General features: G+C 37.8%; 1 protein-coding gene and 1 long non-coding RNA gene across 4 annotated transcripts in view; both read right to left on the reverse strand.

The window, feature by feature from the left end:
• The window catches only part of PAPOLG (poly(A) polymerase gamma), a 419,007-nt gene that overhangs the window by 21,144 nt on the left and 378,725 nt on the right, over nucleotides 1-19,138 (reverse strand). The window contains exons 1-6 of one of the 3 annotated variants that reach the window (XM_059079254.2): nucleotides 11,957-12,214; nucleotides 9,801-9,962; nucleotides 8,230-8,296; nucleotides 3,254-3,335; nucleotides 2,917-3,026; nucleotides 1,653-1,706 (exon numbers count right to left, since the gene is read on the reverse strand). In XM_059079254.2, coding sequence (XP_058935237.1) covers nucleotides 1,653-1,706; nucleotides 2,917-3,026; nucleotides 3,254-3,335; nucleotides 8,230-8,296; nucleotides 9,801-9,962; nucleotides 11,957-11,973 — 492 coding nt within the window. In that variant the 5' untranslated portion in view covers nucleotides 11,974-12,214. Of the gene's footprint in view, nucleotides 1-1,652; nucleotides 1,707-2,916; nucleotides 3,027-3,253; nucleotides 3,336-8,229; nucleotides 8,297-9,800; nucleotides 9,963-11,956; nucleotides 12,215-19,138 lie in introns of those variants that run through there. The other 2 variants (XM_059079255.2, XM_067007562.1) reach the window with 2 other exon arrangements.
• On the reverse strand, nucleotides 8,425-9,641 carry LOC136792152 (uncharacterized). Its single transcript, XR_010835537.1, has 3 exons — nucleotides 9,614-9,641; nucleotides 8,579-8,628; nucleotides 8,425-8,482 (listed from the first exon to the last, which is right to left on the reverse strand). It is a non-coding gene; the product is annotated as an uncharacterized lncRNA (long non-coding RNA).

A 19,138-nucleotide genomic window follows, 5' to 3' on the forward strand; every position in this document is an offset into this window, starting at 1 on the left:
CAGATGGACAAATGGTAACAGACTCAGCAGGTCTAAGGAAGCAGAGATAAAACATATTATATCTGGGAAATAAGGACAGGAAGCTGTAAGTTCGTTCTTAAATAAAAAGGAACATTTAGAGAATAAAAAAGTATTCTTAGAAATTAAAAATATGATGGCAGAAATGGAAAACAAGAGAACATTTAGAAGATGAGAAAACCCCCAAAAAAGCACAACAAAAATATGAAGATGTAGTTACAAGTGGGAAGGAAGAAGTAAAAAAAAAAACAAAGAAAAACAAAAAAAAAACCCCACAGCAGTCCTGGGGGTCCAACATACAAATGTTAGGAGTTCCCGAAAGAGGACAGAAAACGAAGGCGGGCAACACAACTGAATTCAATACAATTTCCAAGAACTGAAGGACAGGTATTTCCAAATTGAAAGAACTACCTGAGTGCCTTAGCACATTTGGTTGAAAAGACACATACCAAAACAAAGTGTATTACCATGAATTTACAACTATGAAGACCAGGGAAAAAAGAAGAAAAGAAAATCACACAAGGGGCCAAAAAGACAAAATAGGTCACATACAAACGATGAGTAATCAAATTGGCCTCATGCTCCTCAAGAGAGTATGGAAGCCAGAAGACAATGAAGCAAGGCCTTCAAAATTCTGAGAAACATTATTTCCCACCTAGAAGTCTATGCTTAGCCAATCAATTTGGTGTGAGACCAAAATAAAGATATTTGTAAACATTCAAGATCTCAAAAATCTGTGCTCTTTCTCAGGAAGCTGGTGGATGAGTGCCACTAAAATGAAAGTAAGTCAAGAAAGAAGAACACTCGGGCTTCCCTGGTGGCACAGTGGTTGAGAGTTCGCCTGCTGATGCAGGGGACATGGGTTCGTGCCCTGGTCCGGGGAGATCCCACATGCTGCGGAACGGCTAGGTCCGTGAGCCATGGCAGCTGACCCTGTGCGTCCAGAGCCTGTGCTCTGCAACGGGTGTGTGTGGCCCGTGTACCGCAAAAAAAAAAAAAAAAAAAAAAAAAAGAAGAAAACTCAAGAGAGAAGCAAAAGGAAATCACAGGATGAGAGAAGAAAGGTGTCAGAATGACAGCTATATATCAGTCATGGAGAACAATCAGTGTGGATTAGAAGTGAGAAGAATCAGTGAGATATTTTTTCAAGACGATAATGACAGGACACCTGAGAAATCCAAATCTATTTAGTGGAGATTTAGACAACTAGGAGAGACTGAATTTGAATTAGTCAAAGTATAAACATCAAGCAAATCAAACACAAAACATTAACTCCCAAGAAAACAAAAGCCACACAGCAAAGAATGGTGACCTAGTACATTTTGTGCTCAGTTTTGAACATTATTTATAAGACCATAATGAGATAAACACTGAATAATGCTCTGACTAAAACTATAATAATATAATTATTTTAGGAGATTATGGGAAGGAGAAGGATGTGTATAAACATCTTGGGGGTAGGGATGAAGGTTGGTTCCTTTTCCATGGTGAGGAAGGACTCACCATGACTAGACTATTTGATTCCTTAAAATTCGTGCCTATATAAGTCTGACTTTTAAACTATAAAACAAACAAACAAACCCCTATAGGTTAAATAGTTCAATTGTAAAGTCAGAAAAATATTTAACACTTACTTCAATTCCATCAAATTCAAATTTTATAACAGGCACAAAGGCATCTTCTACAGCCTACAATAAAAGAAAACAATTATAACAAATAAGGTGTAATCCTTTACCCTTCCCAAATGCCAATAACATGAATACTTTTTCTCCCAATTTTTATTTTAACTCAGTAGGAAAAGTGAAAATTTTCTTAGTTTCTCATTCTAGCTAAGCAAGCACTTCTACTTTGTGACTGTGTTGTTTAAGATACACAAAATGTCCATGACAGTAGTTACCTAACATATTATCCTTCTAAAAATATTCATCAAAAACTGGCAGGCAGAACTGCTATCATCTGGGTATTTACTATTTGTTGAACTTAGCTGAAAACTGATTATTTACAAAAAGCACTAGTGTTAGATATTAAAATATCAGACCCCATGACTATCTATCAAAAAAAATCTATATCATTTGGATTTAGTAGAAACGTTTCTCTGAGCCTTCTTTAATCCCCCAACCTAACATTTTTTTTTTCTTTTTTGTAAATTTTTTGGCCCCACTGCCATGTGTGGATCTTAGTTCTCCGACCAGGGATGAAACCCTCGCCCCCTGCACTGGTAGCTTGGTGTCCTAATCACTGGACCACCGGGAAATTCCCCAACCTAACAAATTCTTAACCTCCTTCTCCATTTCCAGACACCCAAATAACACAAATCTCCTGAGCTTCGCCTTATCCAAGCACTTGAGGTTGCATTAAAACTACCTGTTCGTTTAGTACCCCCAGTCCCTCCCTCACATAAACTATCTTGTTCGCTCTTGTATTTGTGGGACTAAGGCCAGTATCTGATGAATCATTGGTGCTGAAATTTTATTTGCTGAATGAATGGCTAGATATACACACATAAAGAGTTACTAGTTGAACCTTATACATAATAATGAGCCACCATTTGCTGTGCATCAACCATTTATCAGATATTATAGTAAATGATTTATGTAAATTATCTCATCAATCCTCCAAAAAACTTTATAAGAATGTTATCACTAGATCTTCATTTGATAACTAAGGAAACTGAGACTCAGAGACAATAGGTAACTTGACCAAAATCCACGAGCTAATATGTGGTAGATTCTAGACTCAACGCAGGTATGTATAACTAAAAAGCCCATGTTTTTAGTCATTACTGTTATTTTAACAAGATACAGCAACTTCTTAAGAAATATGTCAACCATCATAAGCCCTAGCTTTTGCAGTTATCTGTTAACAAATTCAAAATATTAAATATGAGAGGATACTTACTCTTAAGTTTCTAATGCCATCTTGATGTTTCAATTTTTCAAAAAAAGACTGAAAAAAATCAGATCTCTCCACATGTCTTGGAGCAACACAAAGTGCATCAATGTCAGCTCCTGCAAATCAAAGTATTTATTATCAAGAACAGTATATTGAATATGTATTACATTTTTGTATACACAAACATATGTACAGAAGAAACTACGTAAGATGAGTACAGGAAATAATACAGTACAATAGTAGTGAGATAATGGGAATATTTTCCTCTGTATTTTCTAATTATGAACAACAAATAAGTTTGTTATTGAAAGTTCTTATCAGTAAAACATAGAAAAGCAATTACCTTTGGTGTGTACTCCAAGCCTATAGGAGCCAAAGGTGAAAATTTTTCCACCAACAGTAGCCACAACAGAAGGTGGGAGATTCTAAAATAAAATAAATAATTTTTAAGGCATTCAATTGTTCAAATTATTTAGCATTAAAATTGTCTAAGGGCTTCCCTGGTGGCACAGTGGTTGAGAGTCCGCCTGCCGATGCAGGGGACATGGGTTCGTGCCCCGGTCCGGGAAGATCTCACATGCTGCGGAGCAGTTGGGCCCGTGAGCCATGGCCGCTGAGTCTGCGCGTCCGGAGCCTGTGCTCCATAACAGGAGAGGCCACAACAGTGACAGGCCCGCGTACCGCCAAAAAAAAAAAAAAAAAAAAAAAAAAATGTCTAAATGCTCTAATACATGTTGACAAGGATGTGGAGAAAAGGGAACCTTTGTAGACTATTGGTGGGAATGTATATTGGTGCAACCACTGTAGAAAACAGTAGTAAGGTTCCTAAAAAACTAAAAACAGAACTACCAGGGACTTCCTGGTGGTGCAGTGGTTAAGACTCCACATTCCCAATGCAGGGGGCCTAGGTCTGATCCCTGGTCAAGGAACTAGATCCCACATGCATGCCGCAACTAAGGAGCCTATGCATAGCAACTAAGGAGCGAGCCACAATTAAGGAGCCTTTGAGCCGCAGCTAAGGAGCCCACCTGCCGCAACTAAGACCTGGCACAACCAAATAATAAATAAATAATTTTTTAAAAAAAGAACTACCACATGATCCAGCAATTACAATCCTGGGTATATATCCAAAGAAAATGAAAACATTAATTTGAAAAGAGATATGCACCCTAATGTTCATGGCAGCATTATTTACAATAGCCAAGACACGGAAGCAAACTAAGTGTCCATCAACAGATGAATGGATAAAGATGCGGTATATATACAGAATGGAATATTAGCCATAAAAAAGAATAAAATTTTGCCGTTTAAAGATGCGGTATATATACAGAATGGAATATTAGCCATAAAAAAGAATAAAATTTTGCCGTTTGCAACAATGTGGATGGACTTCAAGGGTATTATGCTTAGTGAAATAAGTCAGATAGAGAAAGACAAACACTGTATGATATCACTAACATGTAGAATCTAAAAGATAAAACAAACTAGTGAATATAACAAAAAAGAAACAGACTCACAAATACAGAGAACTAACTAGTGGTCACTAGTGGGGAGAGGGAAAGGGAGAGGGACATGATAGGGGTAGGGAATTAAGAGGTACAAACTACTATGTATAAAATAAATAAGCTACAAGGATATATTGTATAGCACAGGGAATATAGTCAATATTTTATAATAACTATAAGTGGAGTATATAACCTTTAAAAATTGAGAATCACTATGTTGTACACCTGAAATTTATATAATATTGTAAATAAACTATACCTCAATTTTTAAAAATTGCCTAAATGCTACTGATATGTACTACATTTGTCAAGTTTGGTGAGCTGACATTTGTAAAAGTACTTCAGAGCTTTTTTGATTGCAGCTGAAGTAATGAAGGTATTCCCAGAGGAAAGACAAGACAAATTTGTGTCCAGTATACATGCACACATGTTTTTCTTAAGAAAAACATTTATCACTTGACCCTACCTGTCACCCCAAATTACCTGATTTGGCTCCATCACTCTTAATAGTCACCAAGGAACTTGCAACTACCAAATTAATGCACTTTCAGCTCTCTACAGTTATCATACTCTTGACTAATACCATCTCCCCTTTAGTTTTTGTTACAGATATGCTTAACTTATTGATTCTAGCTCTGTAATATTTCTGCAAGAAAGTAGGGTAATTCTTGACATGATCTCCTTATGAGAGCTAATCTAACAACTTTAATTAACATATTTTGGATTGTACCAGAATTACAACACTACTTTTCACTTCTCTCTAAAGTCAATTCTAACTGCCCATCAGATATTTTCACTCAGACTTTCTGATCCACTTCAATATCCATGCCTGAAACCTAGCAAAAAATTATTCCTATGATAAACTAGGTATACCTCCTGATTTCTCTATTTTTGTTCCTTATTTTCCTTACTGCCCATACCTGTAAGTCATTATTATTCTTCCTGGCTTACCAATTCTTAGGTTATATCCCTCACATGTCACTTTCTCCCCACCGACTCCCATTCTGTGCTATTTAACAGTATCATAAGTTACCCCCTTGCCATTAGTCTTTATTTCCTACTCCATTTTGTTAAAAATGCACTGGCTGGTGTTCTTAAATTAACTCTATTACATAACTCTTCTGCTCAAAACTTGCCAATGCATTCTTCTACGGATACTGATCCTTGGATCCCAAGGACTTCCACAGTATGCTCTTAAGGATCTTTCTTGACTTGTCTCCTGATATTCCCTTCTGAAGCTCCAAATGCCAACATGTTACATAACCTAGTCTCCTTTCCATTGCATTTGCCATTTTCCTTCTCTCAAATGCTTGCCCATCCTCTCTGGGTATCTCAATACCATCTATTTTTCAAAGATCACTTCAAGTTCCACCTCCCTCATGAAGTTTTCTTTGATTATCCACCTTGTAACAAGCTCTTTTTTCCCCTGTGCTCCTCTACTGTTATTATCTTTAACCACTTTCATACTACATTTATTGACTTTTTTATTCTGTGTATGTTAGTTCCATCTCTTCAACTATATTTGAATTCCTTGAAAGTGAGAACTATGTCTACGACTTCTATTTCCCCAAAATGCCCAGTCCAAGTTCCAAAGAGTAACATCTGCTAATGAACTTGACTAAAAGTATCTGCATAACAGGACATTATGTTTGTTATTTTCTCTGTTTAATGGACATGTTTCAAGAGTACCACAAATAATAGCTAGAGAGAGTTAATAAAATTATTGATGACTAACATGAATCAAAAGGATAGAGAAGTCCCGTTTAGTTTACCTTCCTACTTTGAAAAGCATGATTTCTTCTTAATTTATGAGAAAGTGATAAACTGAATCACAGAGTAAAGTATTTTCCTCACAAACCACAGTATTTAACTAAAATGATTTGACTTGGAGTTCTGGACTGTTTAAACTTTAAATATTCCAACTGTGTGTAGAATATTAAAATGATCTTTGATCTAACTCAAATCCTTCAGATATTTTTCAAACTAAAATATGCATAAATGAAAGGGAATTATAATGATATAAAAAAAGACCAATCAGCTTATCTATGCCAATAAAGATGTTAAAACCTATTAAAATTTTTTAAATGATTAGATATTTTATTTTCTTTGCTTAAAAAATGCCAAATAGTAGCAAAGCCTCAAATTTTTAACAACGGTTTTATGCCTAGATATTAAATGGAAACCAGCTACTGGTCTTTGCAGATTAAAGCACTGATGTGAATGAAATGAGGGAAAAAGCAATTTAAATAATTAAAAACAAAAAAACCTTTTGACCTTGGAACAGATTCTACTGGATTTTTCTTTTAGGTGCAAAAAACCACACAGTAAGAAAATTAGTTAGGTTTATCTCTCAATAAAGTAATCTAGCCTCTTTTGTGAATAGTTTAACACTTGACTTCCCTTGATGTATCCTAGAATACGGATGGGAGCAAAGACCTCAGCACAACCACATCAGCTGACATAAAGACCACACAAGAAGTCATAAAGCTTGATACTATGATTTTAAAATAATTCTAGCAAGTTGTGTATCTGGTTTGCATACCCATAGCAATTATGGGCTGACATTTATTCGATGCCTGAGCTCTGTCCTGAGGTTGCACAGGTGAATAAGACAGGTTTATTTCTTAAGGAGTTGATCAGCTAGTAGCAGAGAAACAAGCATGAATTTTTTTTTTTTTTATTAGTCATGACTAGCATTTCATCTGCTCAGAATTCAAACTAACTGGAAACCTCTACTATTGATAACCCTGCTGTGAGCTCAGAAATGAGCGAGATAGTCATTTGGCAGCAAAAGTAAACAGCGTGAAGACCATTTATTTAAACTCAATGACTGTAGACTAGCATAGTCCCTCATAACCTTATTCAGAGCCCATTTTTTAAAAGAACCAATTTTATATATGTATCATAAGTACAGAAGGAAATAATAAAAGAAAGAATTCTAACAGGTGTTTATCTAATTTCTAAACTGATGCAGATTAATGGGCAGAAAGGGATTTGACAGAGAGAGACACTACTGCTGTGAGCCATTAACTTTCAGCTGAATGCTGTTAAGAGATGGGAAAACTGTAAAAAAACAAACCAACCCTAAAATTTAAAATACAACAGTTTGAGCCACTTAGTGAAGGGGCAAATAGTATTACCCAGTTGAACATGCCCTACCTCATTTTACTACAGCCAGTAAAATAATATTCAGTGATGATTCCCTGACAAATGAGAATTCAATTATACTCAAAATAGTCTAAGAAGGCAAGAAAAATGTAATCGATTTTAGAAGAAAAATAGTTAAGCTACCAGAGGGGGAAAAAGTTGTGTAACTATAAATTAGGGTTTGCAAACTCCTAGGTCTCAGGGGCCAGGCAGGTATGTAAATGACCAAAGTATACACATAAGAAACACAGAAACTGATAACTGACAGTTGCTGTGTCAGAGAGAGCAGGGAGTGATGGGGACCATGAAGCACCGAAGGGGAGGAGCCCAATTCCATTCAAGCCTCTTCCTGCCTTTGCGCAAAGGAAGGCCCAGTGCTGCCAGACCTGGTATTTCACAAGAAGTCTGAAATCTGGCTTTTAAGGTAAAATCTCAGTATTTAAATTTTGATCTACGACATGTGAGTCAAGCAAGACATTTATGTGGAATTGCAGTCAGACACTGGCTACCTCTGGGGTAAATCCTCACTTATTTAGGACTCAATGTCTACACCAATTCATTTCCAAGTATACTAAAAAGTTTTAATGTATTTCTGATTATTCTAAACTCTGCATCTTACTACCAGGACATAATGAAACTATGAATTCAATTTAGTTTAGAGTCTTACCTTACTCTCACTGACCTCAGAAATCCATTCTTTTACTAAATTGTTCAGTTTACCAAGAACAACCAGCCTATAATAAAAAATAACATGCTTTAGATGAAAATAAACAAACACCAAAAACAAACAGTATTTTAAAAAGTAATTAAACATATAGGCAGTACCTTTGTGTTGGTGCTAGAGTAAAAGCATATTATACACGTGCTAATGCTATCACATCTGTTGACACATGGCACATCTCTTTGGCATTCTTAGGTTCCTAAGAGTTCCAAAGAGACGATAAATGTGATGATAGTATTTTGGTCTTTGAGGTATTTTCAAAATTCAAAAAGCCTAATAAAAAAATCAAAATTACCTTCAATAAAGCTGCAGAGGCCAACTGAACTGTCAACTTTCTTGGCCTTACTATGGAATAAAATCAATTCAGTGTGGTGATAATAGAGGTTAGCATTCTCTCACTGACAGTTATGAGTTTTTGGATAATAAAAACAGGTAAATAATTTATTGCCTAATTTTTATAAAATTTACTTAATAAAAGCAATTTGATATTAAAACAAACTTGCAACCAATGGCATATCCAAATCCAGATTTACAAAAAAAAAAAAAAAAAGAAGAAGATAGAAGAGTTTAGGCATCTCAAAGATAACACATGAAAAACTGAATTCCTGATCTGTCTGAACCTGCTTCTCCTTCAGCCTTCCCCAGGTAATGGAATCCCATCCTTCAAGATGCTGAGACCAAAAATCTTGGCATCGTCCTTGACCCCTCCCCTCCCACCCCCTCACATTCCACAGTCATAAAACCACCCTACTTTTAAAATACATCCAGAATTCTACTACTTCTTATCACTTCCACTGCCATCCCTACTTCTGGCCACCATCATGTTTTTCCTTGGGTTGTTATAATAGCCTCCTAACTAGTTTCCCTGCTTCTGCCTTTGACCCCCCCTTCAGACTATGCTCGGTAAAGCAGCCAGAGTGACTATGTTAAACATGAGTAAATCATGTCAATCTTTTGCTCAAAACCCTAACAGCTTCCCATCTCACTCAGAGTAAAAGCCAAAACCGTTATAAATGGCTTTCAAGGTCCTAAGTGACCTTTCCTTCCAAGCTCCTTCCCACCTCATTTACTTTAAGTCCACATTCCCCTTCTTATTCACTCTGCTTCACATACCTAGGCTACCATGCTGTCTATTTCTTAAATATACCAGGTACACTCCCACTTCAAGCCTTCTGCCTAGAATGCTCTTCCCTCATAACCACATAGCTCCTCCCTCACCTTTTAAAATTTCCCTCAAATGTCAATGAGGCCTTCCCTGACAACCTCCTCTCCCAGCTTCATTCTTCTCAGCAGCACTTGTCATGTGTAACACTGTATTTACTATACTTACTTGGCTAATTATTAGTTTCCTCCTCTAGCCTTCAACTAAAATATAAACTCCAGGAGGGCCAAGTTTTCTCTTCATTTTGTCATTTTTATATCCCTAGGCAGGGACATAATTGGTACTTGATATATGTTCATAGAATTAATGATTAAAGAATGTACTATAAAACATTTTGCATTTTTAAGTGACATACCTGTGGTTCAATTCTTCCTCATCTTCAAATACTCCAAATGGTTTCATGGCATCAATTAATTTCTGTGTGTAAATATGATCAATTTCTTTCGGACATGCCAAGCTAATTGGAGAGGTGATTCCATAATGCTTTTGTTGACGCTGGTTGTCCAGCATGGTGTTTCTGTTCAAGAAAAATGAAACAGCAGAAAAAATTTAAAGTATCATCTACTGATACATTAAATCTCTCAATCCACTCATTACTTTAGCTACCTTAAAAGTTTACTAAGTCCTAATGGTTGGAGCCCCCGCTTTTTTTTTTTTTTAACAAAAAAAGGATATTTTGTGCTTATGTTGATGAAGGACTATTCATACTGCCTCAAGCTTTCACGGTTAGCATGTCTTTCAAGCCAAAAGCAGCCTGTGTTGGCATCAGGACAGTTGTACCAACACCACTCAGCTCAAATGCAAAGAGCCTGAATGGGAGCAGGGCCAGCGCCACCTCCACTACACACCCTGCAGACTTAAGTCAAGTACCATCTACAGTCAGTCTTTGAAAAGCAGTTAGCCACCTGAAAGAAAGCTCTAAGTAAAAACAATGCCCCCCCCCAAGAAACAAAAACATCCCAAAGCTAGAAATAGTCTAGCTTTTAAAAAGAAATCACAACCAGATTTGTTGCCGAGAAACCCACATTAACATTCCTTGCTTGCATCAGAGTTTATAGTCCTAACATTCTGTCACTCTAGTTAACTGTTTTCTTCATCGTCTAAGTGAAGTCTATGACACCAGCTACCTTGGGCCCCACTTTCTTATCTCTATGCTGAAAAAGTTGGCTATCAAGGTCCCTATTAGCACTGAAATTCCAAATCCATTATTCTGAACCTCCCTCATCTAGACAGGAAAACAAAGCAAGCAACAGAATTCCACATTCCCTTCCACTCACCAATTCCACTTATAAGTAAACACCCCTGGAGCAAGTCTAGTACAAGTGTACAAGGAGACATGTACAAAAATGTTCACTGCCACACTGTAACATTAAAAAACAAACAAAAAAAACTTAGAAATGACCTAAAATAATCACTAACAGGAAAAGGACTAAATTAGGGTGTATCCCTACAATGGAATACAATACAGTAGTTAATACGTATTAATTAGAGCTGAAAATACTATCATGGACAAATCTCAAAGATACTATGTTGCACTAAAGAAGTTGTTGAATGACAAGTGTGATACTAGTTATATAAAGCTTAAAAACAAGTAAATGCTGATTATGGCATTACATATTATACATATGTAGTAATAGCATAAAAAAACATGCAGCAATAAGCATCAAATTTGGAACTGTGGGGAACTCTGGAGAGGGAGGTAGATGGACCAGTGAAGAAGGTAACAGAATCGTTCAGATGTATTCGGTATGCTTGTTTTCTTTTAAATAAAGATGTGTGTGTACACAAACACACACACACACGGAACGTTATGCTTTGGGAGAGATGGATGGTGGCTACACAAATGATGCTTATGTTATTCTCTGCATTTTTCTGTATGTTTAAATTATTTCCTAATAAACCAAAATGTAAGAAGCTACAACAAAATCTTGCCAAGCACGGACACTGTTTCTGACTTATCAAAGTATGAGCAGGAGGTATAGACCGGCAGATGTACTGTGGATAGGTGGGGAGACCAGGGGAGGGTGAAAAGACCATAGTCATTACGAAAGAGAAACCCATGGGCTGGGATAGGACATTCACTCCAGGAGACGTGGAGACAGCCGGTCAGGAAGGGAGGAGGGGGAGGGAGGGGGATGGTATTTGCGCCAATGCAGACAGGAGCAGAGACCGGCTCAGACAGCGCTGGGGGCAGGAGAGTGACCGACAATTTCTCCCCACGGACACACGCGCCTCTCTTCCGCCGCAACCTTGTCTGGGGGCGTCCTCTGAGGTAGGACAGCCAGGGGCAGATGGGGACTCCTGCAGTCCCCGAGTCTGTGCAGCGGTGGCCAGGTGAGCCGCCGGGTGTAGGGGAGGTGCCCTTGCCAAACGGCCGCGAGAGGGGAAGCAGACCATTGAGAGAGCTCAGGGCACGGTGCGAGGGGCAGGGAACAGAAACGGGGTGCCAGGCCGGCCACCCCAGCCCACCCCGTTATGCCTCGCCCCCAACCGCCGGCCCCCACCACTTACGCAGACATCTCTTTCATCGCTTCCTGCGCCTCCCTCACCGGCGAGTCTTTCGCTCTGGAGTCCTGTTCGTGCTCTTCCCTTCTCCTCCTCTCCTGTCCACTTTCCTCCGCTCGCTTGTAGCTCGCTTGCTCGCTCACTCTCTCACTTACTACGGCCGAGGCATCCAACCGAGTAGTGAAAACACCAGAAAACCGGCTCTATTTATGACAATACAGCGCGGCCGACGCCAATATGGCGCCGCTTCCCAGCCTGCCCCTCGCCCGCTGCGGCCCCGCCCCTGAAGGCCTGGACCCGCCTTGACCCCGCCCCCTCTCCCTTTGGGTCCCTGGAGGCTCAGGTGGCTCCGCCCACAGAGGCGCCGGCTCCGGCTGCAGACACCGGTACGTTGTCTGCATGTCCCCTCCTTTGTCAGTGGGACTGTCGATCCAGACTAACTGCTTGTAAGGTAATTTGGAACATGTTTTCCTAGTTTCTCTTATTCTCTTAAGAAAGCCTATATCATACATTTTTAAAAACTTCACAACCTTGCCTAGCGAATACTATTTTAACTCTTCCATTATACCACACTTTTAATTTAATCGGTTATAGTCATACATAACCTAATTAACCCACTCGTTGAGGAGATTATGTCGTGAAAAGGTCACACCCAGGAACGTGTGACTTTGCAGTTACCCCGGAGAGAAGCAAGCTTGTAAATTGGAGGCTAACTGTTCACCTCTAAGTACCGCCCCTGGTTCATGGCATTCTAGCAGTTAGGTAAGGGAGGTTGATAGGAAGGCTGGCAGTTTGCAATAGGAGGATAAATACAAGGCTGAAACAAAATCGCACACTTTCAAATAGTGGAGATCATGTTCCATGGGAGTGTAAAGATGAAAACGGGAAAATGATGACAAATTTTTTAAAGTGAAAGGGCAGAAACAATTTAAAACGCTAAGTCGTTACAAGGAGAAGAATGTCAAGAAGCTGCTTTTTCTTGGAATGTGACACAGTAGATAGAGAAGACAGAATCATAGAGAAGACAGAATTATTCATTCAAAAATATTTATTGAAAATCTAATCTGTGCCAAGCACTGTGTGAGGCTCCGGTGATTTAACCATGCATAAAACCAGATGTATATTCTTTAATTTTATGGAGTTTAGAGTTTAGTGAGGAAACAGTCAAATATAAGTGATATTCTTCTGTTGTAGAACTAAATCGCCTGCTATGTGTCAGGCACAGGAGATACTTAATTCCCGCTCTTGAGAATTCACAGTCTAGTGAAGGAGAACAAGCATATACAAAGATCATTAAAATATAGTATGGTCCGTAATAAGATGGGGTCAGGGCATTTAGGGAGGCCTAAAGCAGGCTGCCTAAACTTGAGGGCTGGGAAGGTCAATAGTGGCTTCCTGGAATAGGGTATTTGCTGATGGGGGAGTTAGGACAAATTGCGTACATCTGGCCCTGGGCCCTGGTAAATGCACCTTCCTGTCCTCTTGGCACATGGGCCTCGAGGATCACTGCTGCCTCTAGGTTTTGTCTAGGGCTCATTGGAAGGGCTTGTGGTCTCACCCCAGAAGCATCACAGGGCTAATTCTTCTCCCACCTCTCCCCATCTCCCCAACAGTTTAGGGAATCTTGCCAGACTGGGAGACAAAGTCTCCTTTCCTCAAGGTTTCTAACCAAGACATTTGTTACTAGCTGCATAGAGTTCTCTTCAGGGCTCAGCCTTGTTTCAAACCCCAAAGCCAGAAAGGGTTGCAGGCTGATTCTGTTACCTGCACAGGGCAGAGTCCTTAGCTCAGCGCCAGGAACATAGGATTCAATAAATCTAACTCTTATTTACATTGATTACCATAACTCTTATCTCCTAATTTTTCTCTTTGTTTATGTATTTAATTTTGAAATATTTCTTTTTCTTCTTTCCTTTCTTTTTTTTCTCTTATAGAATGCTTTTGTTTTGCTTTTTTCTCTGTATAGAATGCTTTGTTTGCTCTTACCTGCTGCAGTAATTTGGAAGAAAGGTAAACTGCTTTCAATTCTACTAGTTCAAGGAAATCCTAAAGTGTTTCAAAGACAGCTTTAAGCCTTCATTTATGTAACTATCAAAGTCAAAATCAGAACAATACTTTTTAATTCTGCTTTACGTTATTTGTAGTTTGCCTCATTTTTAGTTGTTTCTTCCCATTTTCCCCAACTTTGTTAATCTACCTGGGATCAAATGCCAGTCCCCAACCCCCATTTCAATAAGGATACTTTCTTTCAAGGAAGAATATGTTTTCCTTTGTGGGGGGCTCTACATTGTAGCTGTACTTTTTAAGCTAAAATTTTCCAATTACAAATGTAACCCATGGGACTTCCCTGGTGGTCCAGTGGTTAAGACTTGCCTTCCAATGCAGGGGGTGTGAGCTCGATCCCTGGTCAGTCGATCCCTGATCCCAATGCAGGAGGTGCTAAGATCCCACATGACTCATGGTCAAAATACCAAAACAGAAGCAATACTGTAACAAATTCAAAAAAGACTTTAAAAATGGTCCACATCAAAAAAACAAAACAAAACAAACACAAATCTAACCCATGTTTGTAAAAAAAGAAAAGAGAGAGTGGAAATCTCTCCCTCCCTTCCATTCCTAACTCCATTTTTACTCCCCAGGGAACCATTATTAACGGCTGGGTATCTATCTTTCCAGAATGTTTTCAATATAACCCAAACCGCATATAAACATGTACCAGAGGTTTTGATTTTATTGTTTTGTAATTTTGAAAAATAAATAAAGGGATCGTACTGCACGTGTTGTCCTGCTCCTTGATTTTTTTTTTAACCAAAAAAATCATGAGCATCTTTCTATGTTAGTAAATGTTATGGACTGAATTGTGTCCCCAAAATTTCATATGTTGAAGTTCTATTTTCCAGCACCCAAGAATGTGACTATATTTGGTGGGTTTAAATAAGGTCATTAGTGTGGCCCCTACTCTAGTATGACTGATGTCCTTATAAGAAGAGGAAATTTGGACACAGATGGCACAGAGCAAAGGCCATGTGAAAGCACAGGAGAAGACAGCCATTTACAAGCCAAGGAGAGAGGCCTCAGAAGAAACCAACCCTGCTGACATGTTGTCTCAGATTTCTAGCCTCCAGAACTGTGAGAAAATAAATCTTTGTTGTTTAAACCTCCTACCTAGTCTGTGTTACTTTCTTATGGAAGCACTAGCAAACCAATATAGGAAATATACACCTACTTTTTCTTTTTAACAGTAATATGGTATTCTTTGTCATAAATAATATGTAATATTTGTCAAAATATATTCAACCATTTCACTGGTTCATTTGTCTCAGATTTGTTTATATTATAAACAATGCTATAGTAAACATCCTTATACATATATCCTCTACACTTGTATCACTAGTCATTAATAGACTCTTAATGATGGGATTACTATGTCAAAGGATATGTATATTTAAAAATAAAATTTATCAGACAGAGAAAGACAAATATGATATCGAAAACATATCACAGAATCTAAAACAATGATACAAATGGGACTTTCCTGGTGGTCCAGTGGCTAAGACTCTGCGCTCCCAATGCAGGGGGCTGGGGTTCGATCCCTGGTCAGGGAACTAGATCGCCACCTGCCGCAACTAAAAGTTCGCATGCCGCAACTAAAGATCCCGCGTGCTGTAACTAAGACTTGGTGCAGCCAAATAAATAAATATTTTAAAAATGATAAAAATGAACTCACAAAACAGAAATAGACTCGCAAACATAGAAAACAAACTTATGGTTACCAAAGGGGAAAGGGGGGAGGGGAAAATTAGGAGTTTGGGATTAGCAGATACAAATTACTATATATAAAATAGATAAACAACAAGGACCTAGTGTACAACACAGGGAGCTATACTCCATCTTGTAACCTATAATGGAAAATAGTCTAAAAAAGAACCTAATTTATACATATATGCATAACTGAATCATTTTGCTGTACACATGAAACTAACACATTGTAAATCAATTATACTTCAATAATAAATAAATAAAATAAAATTTATATATTCCAAATTGTCCCCTAAGAAGGTTATACCAATTTACACTCTAACCAACAATGTGTATGAGATGGTCTATTTCCTTAAACCTTCACAAATGCTAGATATTAAAAATGCTTTTTATCCTTATGAAAATTATAACTGCAGAAAAGTAGAGATAGTAGTAGAATAAAGCCATATATCTATCACTTAAATTTAATAATTATTTTAACATTTTGTCATATGTTTCACTTTTTTTAAATTGAAGTTTTTAAAAATATAGACATTGTGACTCCTAAATATTTCACTCCTAATATTTTTTTCCTCCAGTTTTGTTGAGATATAATTGACAAATAGCACTCTGTAAGTGTAAGGCATACCGTATAATGATTTGATTTATTGGGTTGGCCAAAAATTTCATTTTCTGTAACATCTTATGGAAAAACTCAAACTTTTTGGCCAACCCAACACATACATCATGAAGTGATTATCACAGTAGGTTTACTGACCATCTATCATCTCATATAGATACAAATTTAAAGAAATAGCAAACAATTTTTTTCTTTTGATGAGAACTCAGGATTTACTTTTTTAACTTTCATAAATAACATACAGCAATGTTAATTGTATTTATCATGTTGTACATCACATCCCTAGTACTTAGTTGTCGTGTAACTGGAAGTTTGTACCTTTTGACTATCTTTGTCCAATTCCCCCACCCCCACCTCACTCCTAAATGTTCTGATATGCATATCTGAATAAGAACACTTCCCTACAGAACCACAATAATATCAACACACCCAAGTTTCCCCCACTTGTCCCCAAAATGTCTTTGCAGCAAGTTTGTTCATATTAGAATCCAATCAAGAACTATGATTGCATTTGGTTGTTGGGTCTCTGAAGTGTACTTTAATCTAGAAACAGACACTCCTTTTCCTGTCCCTCTTTATCTCCCTCTCTCACCCTCCAGCTTTTTATTTTTCCTATTACACTGACTTGGAAAGACCAGGATAGTTGTTCCCTAGAATCTCCTAATTTCTGGATTTTTCTGATTGTCATTTAACAATAACCCCCATATTTTCTATTATTGGAAGTTGACTCTGATGTCTTAGTTAGATTCAGGCTAAACACTGCATCACATAATGGTGTAACTAGGAGTCACATAATGAAGCTCTGGTTATTCCTTTGTTGGTGATATTAAGATTGACCACTGGGTTTATGTGGTGACAATCATCTTGGAACTAGCTAGTGATCTGTGAGGTGATAATTTTGGCACCAAGTGAATATCCAGCTCTCTATCAAAATTTACCTAGTAGTTTTAGCATCCACTGATAATTCTTGACTTAATTATGCCCTTAGGGGTTGCAAATTGTGATTTTCAAATTCTGTCTGCATTCATAGCTGACATTTTTCTTGAAAGAAGTGCTTTTCCTCATCAATTAGGACTATTAGGTCACCCTGTGATACAATTACTATTGCAAATGAAAAATATTCCTGTCCCTTTCAGAGTAAGAACTTGGTGTAATGGTCACCTGCAAAGAACTTTTTATTTATTTTCTTTGCTTGCCTGATTGTTTTATTATTCTTACTTTTTTTTTTTAGTATCATATGGACTCATGGTTTCTTGTATAGTCAGTGTTTTTCAATCAATTACAGTCATTGTTCTTTTGATGCTAAAATTGTCCCAAATTTGGCCAATAGGTTCCTCTGTCAAGCTGGTTCCTCTGTTAGTATTCAAAAAGAATTCTTTTAAATTAATATAATAGGTTGGAAAGTGGTATTTCTTTGTGATTTTAACTTGTATATTTGTGATCAGTGGTGAAAGTGATCATCTTTCATATTTTACCAGCCATTTGTATTGTATTTCTTTCTGTGAGGCTTGCCTATTCATATTTTTCGTCTTTTTTTTTTTTTGGTATAAGTGTATTTACACCAATTATCAAGTCTCATCCCTGCAAAGCTAATGTTTTCAGTACGTATTGCCAGTCTCTTCCAGCTGCAACTTCCCTATGCTTGAATTTTTTCTTTTGATCATCTCTTGCTCTAGAATGTGTCTTGAAATAGCTTATTCATGAAGGGGGTATGTATTCTTAGTTCTGGCTTATTTGAAAATGCCCTTCTATTAGACAATAACATTTCCTTGAAAGCTTGGTAAATGTTGCTTTATTGTTACCTGAAGGGTCTTGGACACTTGTAAGATTCTTTTTTTTTTTTTTTTCTGTGGTACGCGGGCCTCTCACTGTTGTGGCCTCTCCCGTTGCGGAGCACAGGCTCCGGACGCACAGGCTCAGCGGCCATGGCTCACGGGCCCAGCAGCTCCGCGGCATGTGGGATCTTCCCGGACCAGGGCACGAACCCGTATCCCCTGCATCGGCAGGCGGGCTCCCAACCACTGCGCTACCAGGGAAGCCCAAGATTCTTATTTTTGAAGATAAAAAATTCTCCCTAAATAGGCCTTTGTATGACAGTCTTTTCCTAAAATATATCTGGAACAAAATAAACATTGAAAAACTTTTCTGAATCTTTTTTAAAGATTAGGTAAATTTTATTTCTGCTTTAAAATTTATTATTGCTTCTGTTTATCAATCAGCTTTTTTTTTGGTTCATTCAGGTAAATAGAATTTCACCTTGAGAGAGTTTTAAAATGTTAGTACAAGTAATTCAGGAAAAACTCTTTAAAAATTAATATTTTAGCTTTTTAAGATATACTGGGCTGTTTACTTGTCTGTAGGACAAGTAGGGGCCATATCTGTCTTGCTCACCTGCTTATCCTCAGAACTTAGCACAGGTGTTCAATAAATATCTGTCGAATTAATTTATTTCAAGTATTATTCTCTCTTATATCTTTCTTCATCTCATCGTATCTTCATCTTTTTGCCCCAATTGATAGGCTATCTCCATTTTGCCTTCTCCCTGTATGTAACTGAATATTCTGATGTGTCTGAATGTAATACAAGTACTCAATTAAAAGTTTTCCATCTCTGAACAATCTTCCATTAACTCTAAGTACTTCCTTTACCTAGCAAATTGTTGTAGCACGGTACTGTTTACACTGGCCATTAGCAGGTTATTACTAACCCTCTTTGAATAATGAATAGAAGAGTATGATCAACCCAAAATGACCTTGGGAGCTAGTACTGAGTTTGCCCCCATATCATGCCAGGAAGGACTAGGGTCTCCC

This window comes from Kogia breviceps, chromosome 11 (assembly GCF_026419965.1).
Source record: "Kogia breviceps isolate mKogBre1 chromosome 11, mKogBre1 haplotype 1, whole genome shotgun sequence".
NCBI classification, from domain to species: domain Eukaryota; kingdom Metazoa; phylum Chordata; class Mammalia; order Artiodactyla; family Physeteridae; genus Kogia; species Kogia breviceps.